Source organism: Trachemys scripta, chromosome 1, assembly GCF_013100865.1.
Source record: "Trachemys scripta elegans isolate TJP31775 chromosome 1, CAS_Tse_1.0, whole genome shotgun sequence".
In the NCBI taxonomy this organism is placed as follows: Eukaryota; Metazoa; Chordata; order Testudines; family Emydidae; genus Trachemys; species Trachemys scripta.
Genome location: NC_048298.1, coordinates 80,893,627 through 80,914,139, shown reverse-complemented (window position 1 = coordinate 80,914,139; position 20,513 = coordinate 80,893,627). Strand labels below are relative to the sequence as shown.

At 37.9% G+C, this 20,513-nt stretch overlaps 2 protein-coding genes across 3 annotated transcripts in view; one reads left to right on the top strand and one right to left on the bottom strand.

Annotated features, from left to right (window-relative positions):
• Positions 1 to 2,666, top strand: part of USP44 (ubiquitin specific peptidase 44) — a 31,671-nt gene extending 29,005 nt beyond the window's left edge. For both annotated transcript variants that reach the window (XM_034773018.1, XM_034773012.1), the window contains exon 6: positions 272 to 2,666. In XM_034773018.1, the coding sequence (XP_034628909.1) occupies positions 272 to 474 (203 nt within the window). In that variant the 3' untranslated portion in view covers positions 475 to 2,666. The remainder of the gene's footprint in view (positions 1 to 271) is intronic.
• A 5,947-nt stretch (positions 2,667 to 8,613) lies between these two features.
• Positions 8,614 to 20,513, bottom strand: part of METAP2 (methionyl aminopeptidase 2) — a 29,834-nt gene continuing 17,934 nt past the window's right edge. The window contains exons 5-11 of the mRNA XM_034773000.1: positions 15,688 to 15,849; positions 13,851 to 14,032; positions 13,662 to 13,756; positions 13,463 to 13,559; positions 12,751 to 12,854; positions 10,889 to 11,004; positions 8,614 to 9,406 (exon numbers count right to left, since the gene is read on the bottom strand). Coding sequence (XP_034628891.1) covers positions 9,154 to 9,406; positions 10,889 to 11,004; positions 12,751 to 12,854; positions 13,463 to 13,559; positions 13,662 to 13,756; positions 13,851 to 14,032; positions 15,688 to 15,849 — 1,009 coding nt within the window. The 3' untranslated portion in view covers positions 8,614 to 9,153. The remainder of the gene's footprint in view (positions 9,407 to 10,888; positions 11,005 to 12,750; positions 12,855 to 13,462; positions 13,560 to 13,661; positions 13,757 to 13,850; positions 14,033 to 15,687; positions 15,850 to 20,513) is intronic.

Here is a 20,513-nt window from a genome sequence, read left to right as displayed (position 1 = left end):
AGTTTCAATTTATGAGAATTTTTTTTCCTGATGATTAGACAAATATAATCAGGTTGGTGTATACAGCAGAAACATTCCTTATAAAATATGTGATAGACAATTGTTTCTCTGTAAAACTAAGTGTTTATTCACCCAAAATGAAGAGATAAAATTAGTGAATGTTTGTGGTTTTGTGTTTTTAACAAACGGTAGCAGACACTTGTTATCTGTAAAGTACAAGTATTTTACATAAATATTTTGGTTATTTTACAATGGTCTTACTTCATTTTAGGATTCTGGGCACACTGCAATGATTCCATACTCAACATATGCACTATGGAAGAAGTATGCAAGGCTCAAGCCTACATCTTGTTTTACAGCCAGCGAGTTACTCAGGCAAACGGACACTGTAGAATATCATTTCCGAGCTCACCATCTGAAAACCAGCAGTGTACTGAATTTGTCGACTGTTCAAGTGAAAACAGTAGCAGCTAATCCAAAGCCAATTTACTGTGTACAGTAAAAGTTTGACTTGTCAACTTATGCGTATTTTTAAAGAGAAAATGCAAGTATAAATTGTATTTTTTTTACTTGTGAAACAATGTACATTATGTTTATACACTTTTGTATTAGCTAAAGTAAGCACTCTTAAGTGTTAGTATAAATTTATATTGATAGTAGGTAACTTTCAAAGTACCTAGAATTGTTTTACAACTTTTAAAAAAAAAATTCCCTTTGAATTTTTAATTCTTACCTCAGGCTGTTTTTCAGCTCTGTTTTTATATTTTGATAATCTGATTTGGTTTAGAAAAAAATATTCTCAATGGACAGCTGATGTCTGTATAATTTTTGTTAACTTTCTACATGTGTAAATTTTTATAGTATAATTTTATAGCATATATTGATTCTGTCTGTGGGAATCAGTCTTATTCTTCACAGAATATGAAGGTGCACTAACAAAGAAAGCATCTATTAAATGTCAAGTAATAACAGAACTTTTCTTCATTGGGGTAGGGATTTTTTTCCTGGATGTCCTTCAAGTGATAGATAAGAAGCTAGGCTCAGATCTACAAAACTGCTACTGAACCCTGTAGATGCCCATGTTTCAGCCTTTGAACATGCATACAGGTGTGTCCATGTGCTGCCTAAGCCCCAGAGCAATTCACAAACTAAGAATGAGGGGCATTTGGCTGCCTAAATTGCATGGTCAGAGGCCACCTACCAGATTCAAAAATGGGGGGGGGGGGGGGGGAGGGAGAGAAGGTGGTAGTGCCCACCTTATAACTTGTAACCTAGGGGTTAGAGCACTTGTGAGATGGGAGAGACCCAGGCTCAGTCCTCCGTTCTGCCTGAGAAGGGATGTGAACAGGGAGTTTCCTACCTTCCAACTGCTTTAACCACAGAGCTGTGGGATTATGTGATGGAGCCACTCCCTCATTCTCTCCGGTTATTGTTCCACTATGTGTAAATAAGGAAAGAATGACTGGAGCAGGAGGACTGGACTGGACCCACAGTCTCCCAGCTCGATGCCCTAACTCCTGGTCTACAACCTCATTCCCATTCTCAGTGGCTGATCCAGCCAATGATTGTTCCACTGTGGATAAATATTGGCAGAGAGGGAGGGAATTGAACTTGGGTTGCTCACATCCCAGACAAACGCCCTAACCACCTAAAACTTTAAGGTAGCTATCACCAGCAGCAGCGGTTTTGTGTGGAGTGAGGCAGGCACCTAACTCATTTCCCTCAAGAAGTTGCTTAGGCACCTAAGCCAACTGCCTCCAGGCAGCAAGTTCCCCTTTGTGGATTGCAAAGCAGTGCCTATCTAAGAGGAGAGGGGCTTAGTATACATCCATCTGGTCAGCAGCTCCCAGGGACTAGCTCCCTATCTACCCTGCTGGCTTTTGTGGATCTGTGTTATGACTTTCTAGGTACCTAACCCTTAGGCATTGTAATGCTCAGCATTGCCACAGCCAAGTGCCTGTGTGGCTCCCACCCTTAGTCACTATTTTCCCACATTGGTGCCGATGGAGCTATACTGAAAGGAAAAAAATATATAGTGTTTTATTTGTGAAGTGTCCAGAGGAAAACAATAGTATATGTGCTTAGTTACATGTCAGTGTATTAGTGATAGAAAAATTTAATAGAACAGAAATGATGGCTAGGAGATAAAACATGAGGGTTACCTATTTTACATGCACCCTTTTACAAGTGAGATGCTAACCTAAAGTTTTAGTTGGGTTGCTAACCTATGGGGGAAATTCCTTAGCTACCAAAAAGATTTATCTTGCCAAACAGTGTACAAAGATACTGAAAAAAGTGAGCCTAGTTCCTTGGAAAGGTAGCATTCCTTCAGTAATCTCTAGCACACATGAATAAAGCACCATAATTAACTAAGCAAAACAGGTTGCATAAAACACAACTAGAGAATATTTAAATGTGGATGTGCTGTAGGAGCTACACCTGCCATACTTACTCCTCCATTATTTCTAAACTAGTATTAACAGAGAATTCACCTCTTCCTCATTGCCTAAAAAACAGAACATTTCCCCACCAATTGTAGCTAATGCCAAAATTGTAATGATTAGTTTAAGTTGGTGTGAAGTATTTTTTTTTTTTCATAAAAACATATGCAAATTACCTCAGCTCTTGGAAAATTATACCTCAATAAAACACTGTGTGGACTAACATTTTTTTTACTAGGGTTAGTTCCTTATCTCCTTGATTGATATTCTAACATGTTGCTATTATAAAATAGTTCTTTATCTTCAAAAACCATACAAAACATGTAGAAAGTTACTCTTTATTACAATATCTTGAATATGAATCTATAGATTAGGCCTTAGTGCAATATTTCATGTTTTTTCACTCTATAGTCCCTTATCTGGAAATAGTTAACTGCTTACAAGTTTTACACTGATCTTACATCAAAAGTATCAGCTGTAGCCCCTGAAAGAGTTTTATACTGCTATTTACCACTGAAGTAACTGAGCATCTTCCACATAAAATTGATTGTTATGGAGTCTTTGGTTCTCCTGCCTTGTGGTGTTGAGCTTTCCCCCCCTATTTGAGAGCTTTGGGCTTTTAGATATTTCCTCTAAATATCAGAGGCAGTTTGGGGAATGGTCAAGAGCTGTGGATATCTATCTACCTATACACCAGGTCTCTGCCTGTTATGGTGCAAACAAAATGGCAGTTTAGCACTTCATAGGTTTTAGGGTTTGGTGTTATTTTGGGGGATCCCAGCAAGCAAGAATCTCTCCTCCCCTTTTTATGGGAGGGGAGCCACAGTCTGAGAGCTCTGTGCCACAAACAGAACCAACCACCTGTCAATCTCCCTCTGTGCTCCACACCCACATAAAATCAGGTAGGCTAAATGGCTCTTGGCTTTTTTGCTTGCTCTATCTTTAAGACAACCTTAAAAGGAATTCTGCCACAACCTACAGACCAATATTTTGCCAGAAGAAAAGCCTCACTGTAGCCTACACAAATGAGCCCCAATAGAGAAACTTCAGCCCAGTGCAGGTTAGTCCTCTCCAGCTATTGGGGCTCCAAATTATCCAGGGTTAAGTCCCCAGTCCACCTCAGCCATTCGGGTTCTTAAATGGGTAATCAAGTGATTGTCATTCTTTCCAACTCTCCCTTCCAAGAGGAAAACTCAGGCCTCTTTAGGGATTTTCCTTTGCAGTTCTTCCCCAATTATGTATCAGGCTTCCCCCTCCCCAATCCCAAAGTGCTGATATCAGATCCAAAAGGAAACACCAACCAAGAAAACCCACCCACCCTAAAAGGCAAGAGAAAAAACAACAATGCTAGAGATACAGGATAGGAGAGGGGTTCCACACAGTGCTTATGACTTCTGCTTAGTTTCTCCCTAAAGGATGGGGAACTCTTGCTTTTGGATCACAATACAACCAGATCAAAGGAGCAGATGCTCTTTCCCACAGGGAGGAAAGTTGTGTCCATGACTGAAATCCAGCCAGAGGAAGAGGATGAGTAATCTAAAGCCAAGAACAACAATTAAAAAAACAGAATTTGCCACTTCATTTTTTAATGATTTGTCTCCTTTCATCTTAAATACTATGGAGCCTCAAAGAATCTGAATCCTTCAATTCCACGGCAACCACCTGGGCAGAAAAGACATATAGCCACATAGGAAGTCTGTGAAGCTGCCACCTGCTCATTCATCATCAACAACTTAGTAAATCTGTACAGGCATGACCTTCAATCCTCAACAGTAACATCCTTTTGCAAAAGGATGTTCCAAGTACTCCCAAAATAGACTACTAGTAGTTTTAGGGAAGGGAGAACCCTTACTGCTCAATACATCTCAACCATGTTGTGCTGTGAGAGGCTTTAGGATCCAGAATGGAAAATTCTCTTTCCCAACTGCCTTTCAGGAACAGACTTTTGCAGTAATCAACTCCCCTGACAAATCTTTCAGTCTTTTTGTTTTTTTAAATAACGCGAAGGGAGTTAGTCACATAACAAGCGCCGTGTAAGTGCTGGGCTACACAGATTTACGTATACAGTTAAAGCTAACTAAAGTTACTTGCAGAAGCTTTTTAGGTTTTTTAATAAGAATTTAGTGTTACAGTACTAATTGGGAGGTATTCATCTTGCGTGTGGCCAAGCCCCAGAACCATTTGGATAAGTCTGAACTGCCTCATATACTGCAGGGAGACTAGTGTAAAGGGCTGGTCTACTCTCAGATTCTGCACTGATTTAGCTACAGTGTATCTTAGAAACGGATTCTAGACATTACTTTTGCACACAATGTCAACTTGAAAATCTGTTCTTTTCTGAATGACTGGAGCCTTGCAGAACTGTCAAACGTGCCAGCACTGTACAAAATTTACTTGGTTACCTTTTATCTTCAATCTTAAGGCTGGTGGTTTGTCATGGCAAAAAGTCACAATTTTAGCTGCAGAAATCCTAAAAAAGAATCACAGCACACTTTTTTCCAAGCGAATGAAGAGTTTTTACTTTTAAAAATGTACTGAAACATTTCAATTATAAAACAAACAAAAAGGTGCCTCAAATTCATGTAGGAAAAATCCATAATAGAATATTGAAAAAAATTCTTATAAAAGTGATATCAGGTCTTGCCTAAAGTATGTTACACATTCCTAAATTACATGGTTTTATAGCTCACCTGTCTTCACTGAACACATTTACATATGAAGAAAATGAACATTCTGCAGAAGCACTATTTTGTGACAGGAAGAGAGCACTTTTCATTTTTAAGGAAAGCTAGAAGATGCTCCACAAAATACTGAGTAGCAATGACATTTTTAAATTGCAAAAGCCATGACAAACTTTGATTAACCATAAAGATAACCTAGTTTTTTTTTCCTGACATACAAAAAATATCTGAAGCAGCCAGGGTTTGGCAGTTTCTCTAACTCCAACCACCACTTGTATAAACCAGACTAAAGAATTCCAGTAATTTTTACAAATCACAGCATTAAAAAGTTTTTCTTAACTCTTTTCAACTTTTTGTACCTCTCTTGGATTTTGAATAGTTTTCCATACTGGAGGTAGTACTACAAGATCAAGTTGAAGATTTATAGTGAAGAACTGCTGTTCTGCTAAAGAATTAACCACTTTGTGGTTACTTCACTTTGAAGTTTAATCTTTTTTAAAAGGCACACTAGCACATGCCTAAAATATATTCACTTAAGATACATGCTACAGTACGAGCCAGGTTGCTACATACCTCAGGCTCAGGGAAGCCAGAGTGCTAAAACTGCTACATTAAGCATCAAGCGATATAATCTGCAGTAAAAAGAAGTGTGCCATTTACTACTGCTCTTTACTGAGTACAAAGTTATTTCAAAAAAGTGGCCCCCTGCCTCCCAATAGAAATATCAGAGCGGCAGCCTTCAGCAAGAGCTAAAATGTTATGTGACAGAAGGTTGACATGTGAGCTGCAAGTCTCCAAGGAAATTTTAGGTCAACTAGGAGACTTTGAAAGTGTCAGATTTCACCACCCTTACTCAAGTTGAGTAGTACCTTGAGTATCTGCAAGTATCCCACTGGTTTCAATAGGAATACTCCCAAAATAAGGACTATTCAATCTAGTGGCAGACTCTGGCCTTTAGATTGGAAGCTCTTTTGGTCAAGAGCTGTCTGTGTATTCTGTGAAGTGCACAGAAAACTACTGAACCATAGATGCAAGGCCTTCAAAAGACAACAACTTTCTGTGTAATTAGGTCCTGCTAATTAGACAGTTTGCATCCAGCAGTTCTATGGTTCCAAAATGTGTTTAAGCAGGAAGCATTCTACTCAAGCCTCCAAGCACTCTATAATCCTTGTGCCTGCCATGTTCCCCAGGCAACACTGCCTAATAAAAGAGGAAGTGCCTTGCCAGTTTTAGTGCCAGCTCCTTGCTAGAGGACGCACAGTAGCGCTAACATCTACCTTCATCACAGTTGTGGTAGGGACTCACATAATGCAGTGCACCACGCTTGTGTTCTGGGCCAAGGAGACTATCAAACAAATTTTGATTCTGCAAAATGCAGTCAGTCTTCTCTCCCATGCCTTACTATCTCAACATTACTGCTGGTTGAAGTAGGCAGCTCAAAAAGCAAGGGTGCAATAACAAAAAGCAGCCATATTTGCCCAATATGGGCACAGCTGTGTCCTGCATCAAGAGGAGCAGACAAGACAGTCAGGCTTTGGCTACACTGGCGCTGTACTGCGTTGCAACTTGCTGCGCTCAGGGGTGTGAAAAAACACAAGAAATGGGGGAAAACTACCTATGTGGTAAGATTTCAAAGTTGGTTTCATATGCTTTTAATTGTTCTGGAAATGATCCATTAGAGATGCTACAGAAAAAAAGAATGATGTAACCTACATAACCACTACCAGAAGCCATAAGGCTGTCTGCAGAGTCTCAAGCAGAAAATTTGTTGAAAATGGTATTAGAAAATCAGCTAAAATCAAAAGGCAGATCTACACTTAAAACATTTCAGTGGAGCAGCTGCACTGGTGCTGTGCTGCTGTCGCCCATCAGTGAAGACACTAGTATTCAACGGTCTTCTCCCGTTGGCATAATTAATCTGCCTCCATGAGAGGCGGTAGCTGTGTTGATGGGAGAAGCCCTCCTGTCAAGACAGCAGTCTACACTGCGGGGGTTAGGTCAGCATAACTGCATAGGTCAGGGGTGTGGATTTTTCACCCCCGAGTGATGTAGTTTTACTGAGCTAAATTTATAGTGCAGATCGGGCAAAAGCCTTTCAGCCCCAACCCTTTCCCCAAATAAGGCAATAAAGCTAGGTACCCACTACTGGTATGTTACTAGTACAAAGGCTAGAAGTCTATAGCACCATTTCTGGTCCTGCCAATACATTTAAAAATCATGATTTAACTGCCTAACACAACCCCACCCATCCCACAGATTTTTTCAAATGCCAGTTTTCACTTCTGCAAGGTACTCAGTACAGTATGGACAGCATTAGCCAGCATAATGCCATCTTGTGATCTAACTTTAAGGTACAAGTTCACAGACACATGCAGATGCTGCTGCCCAGCTATTGGCTGGAAATACCATGCAGGATATATAGACTCCAAAGGGGAAACAGATCAACATGAATTAAGTAAATGAGTTTATTTCATCACCCATTTCTATAAGCAACAAATATAAAGTATGGAAAAATCAGGGATGATTTTGAGGGTCTAGTTTCTTTTCGACTTTAGACATTTTGCCATCTTTTGCTTCCCTCCCTCAAAACGGGACGAAGAGCGCTGTAGCTCATATATCAGAGTCTTGTGAGATCAATATACAGCTCCCTTTAATCCAAAAAGGAAGAACAAAATATTTAGTATTTCTAAAATTAAAAAAAAAAATTGAAATAAACCAGAGACCAGCCATCTTTATATTTTCGTAAAGAGTTCTGTTTTCCCAAAGCAGGTAAGTTTAAGGCACTCATGCTGACTACTATAGAAGTTGGCATATTTGTTACTAGTAACTTTATGCAGAATTTTAACATTGAGCCACATAAGTAGGCAGTGATGTTATGCCAACTGCAGTCCAAGCTCTAAAAATCCTCATGTTTTAGTAAAACAAACATGAATGAGATTCAGCCAGTTATTGTAGCAGAAAGATAATGATGCCTGTTACATCAAGAAAGTGTCAGGTATTCCAATTTAGTTTGCCTATCTGGAAGAGGATTCAATTACAGACTAAAGCTAATGTTTTCATCCTCAATACTGTTTCTAAATCTTTATACTGCCTATCCTGTGTTTTGAGGAGGCAGGAGACTACGATTAGTGAATATTTAATGTCATACAATGGGGCATACAGGTACCAAAGAATCTGAAGAGACATTTTAATATTAAAGGTTGGCAGCAAGCCCAGTGATTGTATAAAGTGAGGCATTTAGCTGAAGAAGGCATATCAGATGTGCCTCCCTACGGAAAACAGCAGCAAACGAGTCAGTCAAAATGGACTTGCTAGCATGTTCCAATACAGAAAAACTCAAGACCGGAGAGTGACATGCTCAATGACAAAAAGCCCCAAACACCTTGGCCTGGCTCCCAGCATAGATACTACTGTTAAATAAATGACAGATTGTCAAGTTTCACATAAATGGTAGGACAGGCCCAGTTTCAAGACAATAAATGGCAACTGGATATTTTTTATTATTATTTAATAGAGCAGTTCCCCAGCAGACTCCTGCTCAGAGTCAGAACCAGACTTTTAAAAAGTATATATGTTTTTAAAATCTGAAAATTTGTCTATTTTTTACAAAATGGATTCCAGGAAATTTAAAAGGCAATACCATAGAGGGCTTAGGCGCAGAAGTCAGGTGTAATCATTCAAAGCATTCAAGTAGGAATATGGTAATATAAATATTTGAAAAGCATTTCTTATCATAAATGTTCAAAACAAAATGTATAACTCATTCCAAACTAAAAATTGAGCTTTATAGCACATATTTCCCTGAACAGAAAAAAATATACGTAACCTTCTGAAATATTTCTAGAGGCATGAAAGCTTTTTCCTTGGTTAGTTACATTAGAAGACTTGCCTTTGATTAAATTCCTTTCTTTCCAAACATGGAAACTATTACATCGGTCCACTGTTAAAACAGACAATACGGTGCAAATTAATTCTGGTATAACATGTTCCAACAAAGCCTAGAGCATAAAGGCGTTGAGGTGACACTGAGTTTAATAGTCATCTCCTCTGCTGACAACTTCTTTGCATGTTGGGCGCAATAATATGGTATGCTCAAACTGGGCGGTATATGAGCCTTTAATGTCGCATAAGGGAGGATATGGATCCACTATACCCAAATCACACAGGTTCTTCAGAGCCATTAGATATTTACTTTCTCCCAGACGATCTAGCCATCTGCGGCAGAAGGCAAGAGTGCCAAAGTTTTCATTGATAACATTGAGCAAATGTTTGGCTCTTGGAAGCCTAGAAGAAAGAATGCACTGAATTAACTGCGGGAAAAAAAAAAGGTACCATCAAGAAAGCATTTAATACAGAAATAAAAACCATGTAAAAAGATAAATATGAGGGTGTTACAAAAATGCAAAGCCAGTGATTTTGATGTCTTTTCACATCATCTCAGGCTCTGTTCAAGGAGAAATGTTCAACCTTTATCTTTCCATTTAAAAATATAGCCTTCAAAATAAAACCAAAAATGCTGTCTTATTAGTTCAGCCTTGCAAAACGGAGGAGAAGAGGGGAGATTGGTAGGTGTGAGTTCCCACCTTAATTCCTTAGAGTGAGATGAAGAGGATAACTTCAAAACCTAGTTATGTTGGCATTTAAATGAGCCTAACTAAGCATAACAAAAGTTATTCTTTTCAAGAAAGGGACTGTCAACAGAACTATTCACTTTGTAAACAAGTATTCCAAGTCTATTGTCCTGAAGTTTCTAATTTACTAAACTAATTTGGGATTAAGCTTTACCATTGGTAAATATCACTTTCACTTCTGAAAGTCAAATAATTTGTAAAATCTGTAACAAATGTGCAAAATATGTATAATCTTCTGTTTTTGTTTTGTCAAGACAGCTAAGTGTACAACTTCAAAACTTAAATATTTACAGACTTGAGCTCTTCCTTTTGCAACCTTAATGTTAATACAAAAAAAGCATATAATGCATTTTACATATACACACACAAAACACAGACACTTACTTCTAAATGTTGTGGATGTAGTAAAAAGACCTGGAAACAGTGTTGTGCATCTAGTGTGCCATACTGTTACTTGCTATATTGTGATGTCTTACTCTGATTACCTGTGCTTCAAAAATACTTATCTGTTTCATTTCTAAAAATGCCGTGTAATGCAATCCCAGTGAAATCTGGAAATTAGCCTAAATTAATGGAGCACTTCATTTTATGTCAGTGCACTGTTCTGAGGAGTTAATTTTTAAATAATCAAGCATCCCACCATCCTCAGCAGAAGATGACACTAACAGTTTAACCAGCTCTGTTCCCAAAAAAGAGATTTGCTTGTGCAACTGCACCATAAGTCACAGAAGCTCCCAGAAGGAAACAAGAAAAGCATCCTGACTGAGTAGAGAAGGGGGAATTGTGAACTTACAAAAAATTATTTATTTTCTCATTATGTTATGATAGGAATATAGACTACATTTAGAGGGCATCACCTTTTCTGTTTTTTTTTTTTTTTGGCTATTTTCAAGCTCTGCGGTAAGAACTGTCATCCTGTATGTGTAAACAGAGTCTAGTATACACACACACACACACACACACACGTACGTGCATATTACAGAGCAGTTCATATAAGTGCATCATTTACATTAGTCTTTTCAAGTCCCTTGGAAGACCTGATATTAGTTAAGAGGCTTTGCTGTACCCCAGCCCTAAAGAAAAAAGTGACAGCTTCCTCTGGTGCAGTAAAAATAGCTTCAAAACCAGATCTAACCTTATTGGCACGTGCCCAACATCAAAATTTTTCATATAATGAGAACATTCCATGTCATCATGAACAACACCCTTTCCTGTGCTACCAAAAGTTTCTATAGCATATATTTCACCTTCCTAAAAGAAAAAAAAAAAGAAAGAAAGTGAACATGTAAATACATGTAAAGTAAATCAATTTTACAAGACGTTTCAACCTTTATCTATTAACAGTTTAAGTCTAGCAAAATATGAACAGTAGGCAAATGTACATTACAAGGAATTAAACATCGATTGGTTCTTTCATTAAACAGCACCCTCAAAACTCTGAAATATTTAAAGTAAACTATGTTTCAATAACTCTTTAATTAATGTTATGCTGGTCATGGAAATAATTCCTTACTCCTTTTCTGCAGGGATCATCTGTAGGGGTAAGACGACAGTTAAATCCTTGACCTCTTTCTTACACTGCTAACAAGAAAGTCAGTATAGATAACAATTGCACTGGTGCTTTTTTGTGATGAGAACATCTCATGACTGATCCAAGTCATTTCTTATAGGCCATTAAACATCTGTCAAGTGATAGTAAATCACCCGATTACTACTGACCATGACTGGATTAGAAGCAGGGACCTAGAAATAAAATTAAAGGCTCCTTATCCCAGTACCAATCTTCTAAACAAGCCCTTGTTTTCTGATCCTGTTATTCCATTTAAAAATTAGATGCAGATCAAAATTGCAACTGGATGCACTTGGCATCTAATGTAACATACTTATTACCTCTATGCTTGGAACAGCTTTCCTTATCTCGTGCAACAAGTATCCTCTCTCCTTCAAAATGCTTCTTAAAACCCATCTTTCTGCCAAACCTAGCTAACAATTATCTTTGATCACAGATTACAAACATGCCTAATTGTTTTGAATCTGTCAAAATCAAACTGCAAACTTTTCAACTAAAAGAAACATGTCTAGCTCTGTTTGCAAAGCATCGTGAACAGCTATGATACTACAGAAATAATTCCCATGCAAAAATTCACTGAAAGGATTAATTTTGAAAATGCATAAAGTTAAATGACCAACAAAGTCTGTAGGTTTATAGTTAAGGTTCCCCAATCAACCTCAGCAGACATATTATTGCTGCTTATCTTCTTTACCATAAAGGAACCTTTTTTATACCCAATCACCACACTGCAATGACCTCTTCTGAAATCCTGATATGGAACACAAACCTTCACGCTCACCACAAATACAGATTTACTAAGCACATCTCAGGGGCCACCAATGCACACAATAACTCTTCCCTTCTCATACACACTTCAACAACTAGGAATACTTGTGTTGCATTTCTTATCTTCCATACACATTCCAAAAACAACTTTACCACACAATCAAAATTCCATTAGAAACTGGACAGCCTAATCTACCAGATCCACCCTCCTGTGAATGAACTTCCGTACTCCAAACTTCCTTATTCTTATTTCAAGTTCATCTTCTAACTTTAGAATTCCTGGCTCTTGTTTTCCTCCTGAAAACTACAATATTCTAACAGTATTACTACTTAAGTATATGTATTCATAATTGTAACTTACATAAGTCTGTTTCATTACAAGATCCCACCAGAATTTTAATTTCAGAAACATGACTAGTAGTTGGAATAGTGGAGGGGGGAAAAAAGTCCATGAGCCATGAAGATGAAATGCCAAGCCCCAAAATGATGTTCAATATTTCATAAAAAATAGTACTATGCATAGCAAGGTCAATTCCCTACCGTTATTTTCCATGTGAGCAAAACTACTACACACTTGGACAATGCAGGAGATAGTTTTCCTACATATTTAGAAAAGGTTAAGCAGAAGGGAGTTAAATACTTAAGAACTCTCAGTGTACCTCCATTCTTGTTGCTTCTCCTCCCTTCACAATGGGCACAGTTTTTCCAGCATGTATCCTATATGGCCCAATTGAATGTCCATTCAGATTGCGAATTGGTTTCACTATTATAGAAAACAAAGTAAAATATAAATAGTTAGGTAAGTCACTAACAAATGTTTAACCCTTCAATGCCAATGATTATATTAGCCCACATGTGGAGTACTGGAAGCAAACTGAAAGACTCCTACATATTGCAGAAGGAACAACAGAAAATCACACTGTTCTTGTACAAATTTCTGCCAGGCAAGAGCCTAACTTATTGTATATATGGAGTAATGGCTTTATTACTATGACAGTCATAATTCAGGCCTTAAGAAAACTAACTAATAATTCTAACCAGTAGATATTTATTTGCTATGTATTTTGCAAACAAACAAGAATTATGAAAGACTGTTCTCACTTTTCACCTCTGAGTACAGTAAATGCCAGATGTGGTGCTTTTGAAAGTGTTTGTTGAGTATAAACAGAGTTTGAAAATCATTCAGGGCAAAGTTCCTTTAGGTTACCGTTGAGGAAAATGGTCATATGAGTACGTATAATGCAAGTTACTTGTACCACACACTTATACTACCGCAAACAAATATCACTTCAATAGCCAGGAATAAAGTAGTATTCGTAAAACACACTCCCAGGATAGCTATTTCTACATACACTGAAGGAGAGAGCTTGCCTTGATATGTTTTGCCATCAATTTCAACCTCATAGGACTCCATAACTTCTTGGATCGCTTCACCAACATCACAGAGACGAACATCTATTCCAGCACACTGAAAATAAGAGAGAGAAAAGTTTTTAAATCTATGATGAGGGATTTAGTTTGTGTTTAAATTTCAGAACCCAGTAAAAATTAATTTTCATAATTAGTGTACCTTTATACCAGTATTAGTAGCATCTTTTACTGCTTGTAACAGTCTATCATATTTTGGATTGAACGTAACAGTAAAAGCACAGTCAATAATACGACCTAAAATCAGAAGGAGGAATTAGGTTAGTACAATGTTTCCATCCAACGAAACAATCCAACAATATCATTTTATAAATCATAAGGAAAAACTAACCGCTAACGTGTGTTCCAAAGTCTATTTTGCAAATATCATCATATTGCAATACTGTAGGATCTCCCGCATTGGGAGTGTAGTGGGCTGCACAGTTATTCAGAGAACATCCAGTGGGAAATGCAAGACCTGCATTTAAACCATTTTCTTTTATCAGTTTGCGTGAGCAGTCTTCGAGTTTTTCACTAGAAAAAGAGATGTTTCTATTAAAAATCGAACAATGTACTAAGAGAGTTATTTTAAAGCACTTGTTTACAAATGCGAGAACACAAAAGACAAAGAAAAGCATTAGCCTAAACATTTAATTTCAGTCTTATTTGTAACATACAATCAGGAACAGGTACAGAGCTGTAAAGTAAGCATGGTTAGTGATGATTTAGTTCCTTATTTTATTCTAATCTGTTTTGGAACCATTTAATTTAGTCCTGTGTTTGACCACATTAATTTGTTTTCCCAATGTTTTTACTTAAATTTGAAAGAATATACTTTGCAAGCTATATTTAACTAATCAGGGACACAATATTCACAATATAAATTCTGGGCAAATTAAATTGATTTATTTTAGTACAGTTACTGATAGCACAGAGACTTTATAGTCTCAGAACTGTTTAGTAATGTGATCAAACAGTTTTTTCAACTACTCAAAAAAGGTAATCCAATAAAAAAATACCATTTCCATATATTAATAGCTATGGGGATAAAATTAAAGCTTGTTGCATTATGTATTTTTTCTTGGGCCTTGCCTACACTGGTTTTCTTAGCCACTGGTGTAGCTACAATGATATAGCTACATCAGTGCAAACCCTCATGTAATCCCAGCCCGCTGGTGTAAACTGTGCCTCACATCACTGCAGTTTATCCCAATTTCATCCAACAAAGCTATTAACGCCTAACAAAATAATTTTGAAAAAGCTTATATGGATAAGTAAGCCCCCATAGCCTGTGATACACTACGAAAGGAGGCCATGTTTTGAGAAAATTTCTGCTTATAACCCAAAACATTCAAGTTAAGTAAGTCAACAGCACACCAGATTTGATTCAAACAGATTGAGGATTATGCAGGCAGCTGTCTTTCACCCTTCTTGATGACATTTTCCTGACAACAATATCTGCAGTAAGTTTTGGAACTGCAAGTTTATCCCACATCCCAATATCAAATGCCAAAGACTCAGAAGAAAGATTACCTGGGTAATTATTTCTTTTTAACATTAACCCTGACAATCAAAAGTTTCAATTTCTGAGCTCCCAGGTGAGAATGTCACAGAAGGAGGACTGCACTTGCTTTTCCAGCAGAAGCATGAGCAGAATAAAAATGATGCTAGTGAGGAAGCAATAATATGCAGGAAAAGTAGTGTTGTGAGAGTATGTGTATACATGCTAGCTTTGTGCCTCTTTTCCCATTCCTAACAGTAGCATGTGCTGCTCCTACACATAGTACTTTTCTGGCAATGCTGGCAGGAACTGAGAAGAGATGTTTGTCCCACTATCCGAGTCGCATGCTGCTGCTCCTGGCACCCTGAGGAAGTTTTATGTACAAGAAGAACAGAGGCACAGAACCGAAAGACATACAACGCAGGTGCTAAAGTGAGAAATAGATAAATATAATGGTCATGTTAGTATGGGAACTCAATACTAAGAACTCCACTGATTAAAGTAGTGGTGCTGATGGACTCTATAGACAACAGGAAATGAAAGGAATAAATGGGGGACATTGGAAGAACCCACCAAAAAGTACCCTGAACTGAGAGCAATCAAAATGCGATCAAAACAGGTGACATTTTGACACCTCCTCCCCCCCTTTTTATAATAGTGTCTTTCAAGGAAATGTCTTTATCCTCACCAGATTTCTATCATTGTCATTCCAGGTTTGATCCAGCTCATAACGTATTTCCTCACTTGTCTGTGTGCCTCAGCAGCCTCCCGAAAATCATTCCAAATCTCTTCACTGGCTTGATCTAGTGCTTTCTTTTCATCACTTGTAGTTCTCCAAGCAGCAGTTCGCCTTTAAAGTAAACATTATGTACAAGTGTTAAAATTAAAATCACCACCAGTCATCACCAGGGTGTTTATTAGAACTCTGACCTGACAACTGTAAACTGCTTACACAGTCACTAACTAATTAACCCTCAATGCCCCTTTGGGGTATGAAAGATACTTATTTTTGTTTTAAAGACTACAGGAGGCCCATTTAAAAAAAAACTCTAGGCACCCAAACAATTAATTAGACTTACAATACTAAATGATCATCCAGCAGTGAAAAAAATCATATCCAAATAATGAATTAACTCAGCCAGTAAATCAAACTCCCCTTTAGTCTCCCAGGAATTTATGCTCAACTTTCCCCCAAACCCCATGAAATAAATGGTTTTTGTGGCATCTTTCAGACTGACAGGTCAGAGACCATTTAGGATTTTACACGTCATGATCAAATCTTAAATTCTATCCTGAGACTAAAATAAACCCAGTGCAGATCTCAGAGCCATGTGCTCTCAGCAACATGCGCCACTCAATAAGTCAGGTGTTGCATTCTCCATTAGCTTCAGTTTTTAAATGCTTTTAAGCCGTAGCTCAGGGGTTCTCAAACTGGGGGTCAGGAGATTATTACATGGGGGGTTGCAAGCTGTCAACCTCCACCCCAAACCCCACTTTGCCTCCAGCATTTATAATGGTGTTAAATATATTTTAAAAAAAGTGTTTTTAATGTATTGGGGGGGGGGGGTCGCATTCAGAGGCTTGCTGTGTGAAAGAGGTCATCAGTACAAAAGTCTGAAAACCCCTGCCATAGCTCCATGTAGAATGCACTACAACAGTCTAATCTTGAGGCTAGAAAGACATGAGTAACAGTTTGTACGGTCTCCTTCTGAAAGTAAAGTTGCAGTCTTCTGGCCCATTACAGATGGTAAAAAGCCAGGCTGGTTACTGCTGCACTATAAACATCTAGTAGAAGCTGAGGTCTAATGTTTAGCCAGAACTTGCAAAGTCTGATGACTGGTGGCAGATGTACTCGCTCAAAAGGGCTATTACCTCAATCTGCTTACCCCAACCCATCACCACCTCCTCCTCCTCCTCCTCCTCATCTGATTGAGCCTCAGCCAGCTCGATATCATTCATCAGAAATCTAGGTATTACTTCACCCATCACTATAACACAGCCAGCTCTGGGGTGGAACACAGCAGAATCACACAACAGTTCAAGAAAGGAAGTGAAGAAAAATACTGAAGCTACAGAAACTTTCTGTCTATATAAATTCACACTGCAATTATTACAACTGGAAGTTAGCCAGAACACTCTGATTCTTTCAAGTATCACTATGTGATCTTTAAATGGACACAAGTAGTTTGGACTCCAGTTTTATGCTATAGAAAAGATAGCTCTTTCAACAGCATCGCATCCTATTCCATCCTGGGATGGAACCTCTCCAAGAGAGAGGGAGAGAGAGTCTGTAGGTTAAAAAAAAAAAAAAAAAAAAGCCAGAGAAGCAGTCAATGGGAATGGGGAGTGCTGTTTACATCCAGTGGTCCTGAAACTGATCTGCCAATGAAATGCACCTAACTACACCTTCTCCCCAATAACGAGTTTTTAAATACATCTGAGGGAAAAAAACAGCTCCAAGTACAAAGAAATCTGTGAAGTTTTTTCAGCTCAAAAAATAATAAATAAATCAAGCTTCCTGCCTTATAGGGCCTTGACTACCTCTACCAAATTCAGATCCACCCACTAACACAACAGTGACATTTCCACAGTATTTCCTTACTTTTCATTGACATATAGAACAGAAAAGACTATCTATTCACAGTGTTTAATAGTAAAACACTGGAGTTCTTCTTCAAGCTGGGAAATGCTGTCATGACAGAAATATGTAGAGTTGTGTCACCTTGAACTAGGAAGTCCCCTAGTAGAAAGTAGCTCTTAGTGGCAATAACATGTAGGGGCTGGCTCCAGAGCCAACTGTCCACCCTGGTGCGGAGACGGAAAGCAGTACACCTGCGCCTCACTGATTTTCAGCTAGCATATGGTCCCTACTCAGATCGTGTAAGTTAGAGCAGCAGAAGCGATGCTAAGGCCTTGGCTACACTGGCAATTCACAGCGCTGCACGCTCACTCGCAGAGGTGGAGAACATACAGCGGCAGCGCTGTGAATCCGCGAGTGTAGCCAAGGCCTTAAGCTAGCTCACTCTGGGGCGGGTGTAGGCCAGCCACAGAATCAGGAAGCTGTGACTGCTGACAGTGCCCTCTCTTGTGCCAAGAAGAATCTCAGCACAAAAGAGAATCCAGCCCAGCAATTGCTACTTGTGCAATGAAGACTGAATTTCCTGACCTAAGTGAAAATAAGGTTCCCACAGCAACAATAACCGTCCATTTATGTGTAGTATGCATATATAATTTTTCATTACACATTCAACAATACAAAACGCTATGCACTGTGTCTGTCACTAATGCTAACGTTATTTGATTGATATTCTTACTGTATTTGCCAAGCAGGACCACTGCCCAACATTTTGTGATTAGTAATGATTCTACTGCAGTGTCAAAATGCAAATGGACAAGTTAAGTTTGGTCTGGCAACTTTTCAAACCATTCTACTAGATTCTCAATTTAATGCTGCATTAGCAGCTTCTTGTTAAATTTCCTTTTTATCCACAGATGCATAAATATCACAGCAATGAGTGCAATATAAGATCCCACAAAAACAAACACTCATCATATGAAGCATTATCAAAGGTCTTTTTCAAAGAAATGGAACAAAAATTTAATAGCTGCCTGCGTATCAAATTGGGATCTTTCATGGTCTAAGGGATAGGGCACTGGACTCAGTCAGGATACTAGGGTTCTAATCAGATGTGTCACTAGCCTGCTTGAGCAACGCACGTCACCTCTCTGTGCTGCTGCATCCCCTCCAACCCTTTGTCTATATTATCTATTTAAGACTATAAGCTCTTTGGGAAAGGGACCTCTATAGTCTCTACTATACAAACAATACTTATCGAGCTATATAAAATCTGTTACACAATTAGCTTTAATTGATGTGCAAGTGACCTGTCAAGATACTGATAATGTTGCAAACAAAGTGTACTGAGATGTGCTCCAAGTTCAAAACACTGTAAAGGTCATATAAGTGATCTGGGTATTTAGTCAGGTATGAAATTCTCCCCTATCTGAATGCCTGTGAGGTCAAACAGGGAGGATAAACATTTTTTTAAATTATTTGGTTTTAATTAAAAATCTACTTATTTTTGTTGCTAGTCCTTCAGCAATTTAAGACTATAAAATGGGAACAAAGTAAAGGTGAATGTTCTCAACTTGTTTAGATGTAACAGTTTCTCCTACACTTAAAAGACTCAGCTATGTTGAAAAGACAAGTCCAGAACCTCATTAACATCATTACTATGAGAATAATGTGAACACAACATTGATAAAGCAAACAGCCTAGCAAGCAACACCATCTTCCAATATATTGAACTTCTTTTACAAGTCAAGAACACTGCAATGCTTCCGCCAGGCTCTATTCCCCCTTAAGTATCTGCAGTTCGAAGGCAATGGGATTTATGCTGCTAATTAATTTAGAAGCTGATGAAAAATTACTCTCTCACACACACTGGCAGGTGTGGGCCTATCTGTATGAGTGGACAGTAAACTTTGTTAATGTACTGAATGTTTAACTTTTCATTGTTAACACTGAAGCAATTTTGTCTTAGTTTTGTTTGTCTTTATGATAAAGATTGGGATACTAAAACAAAAGTAGTAAAAATATTTTAGTTCCTAATCCTGCAAGCATTTCTGCACACACTTAACTTTAAGCACAAGTAGTCCCACTCAAGTAATGGGATTATTCATGTGAGTAAAGTCCCATACCTGCTTGTGGTTTTTTTCCAGGATCAGGCCTTCATTTTCAATATTTTGGTTTATATCAATTTTGTAAAATTAAATTAAGATACCCTACCAGCAGTGATATTTATAAAAAACGCATTTATAAAACTTAATTCATTATACATTTTAATCTAAAATTGCAGTCACAAATTTTCAAATTAGTTTTACAAAGCCTCAACCTGAAAAAAAACTGTTCCAGCCTGTATTCAAATTAATGTATGTATCAGAGAAATCCATTTTGCCATGTCTTCCTGAAATTAGGGGAAAACAATGTATTTAGGATGCCGGACATGCTGTTTTCAAAACTCCATAACTTAGTTATTTCAAATTCAAGGGCCTTGAAAGTAAAGATAACAGTCTTCAGACAGAACTAAGCAGAAGCCAAGTTTAAAACTTAAAAACAAAGCCATTGTTAAATCAAACACAAAAAAATCCATCATCTGGTCGATTCCCCACACTAATTCAATTAACCTGTTTTGCTCTATTAGTTAACTCTCCACACACAAAACATATATTCTAGGTCGCAATAAGAAAATCCAGTCCAAAATAATTTTTGAAAAAGTATCTAACATCAAGGGTTCAGAATAAAAGTGCAGAATCACCCTTAAAGGGTCAGAGCCATCTTGAAAATCATATTTTCATATAAAAATTCTGTACCTAGATTAGAGAATATTCTTTTTTTTCAGTTTGCTGTATGCATTTGACAGCACTGCATATAATCAGTTTCACTATTTTTCTAATATTCAGTTGTTGTTCTTGTTGCACACACTAGCATGAGGACATCACTCCCGTGCACAG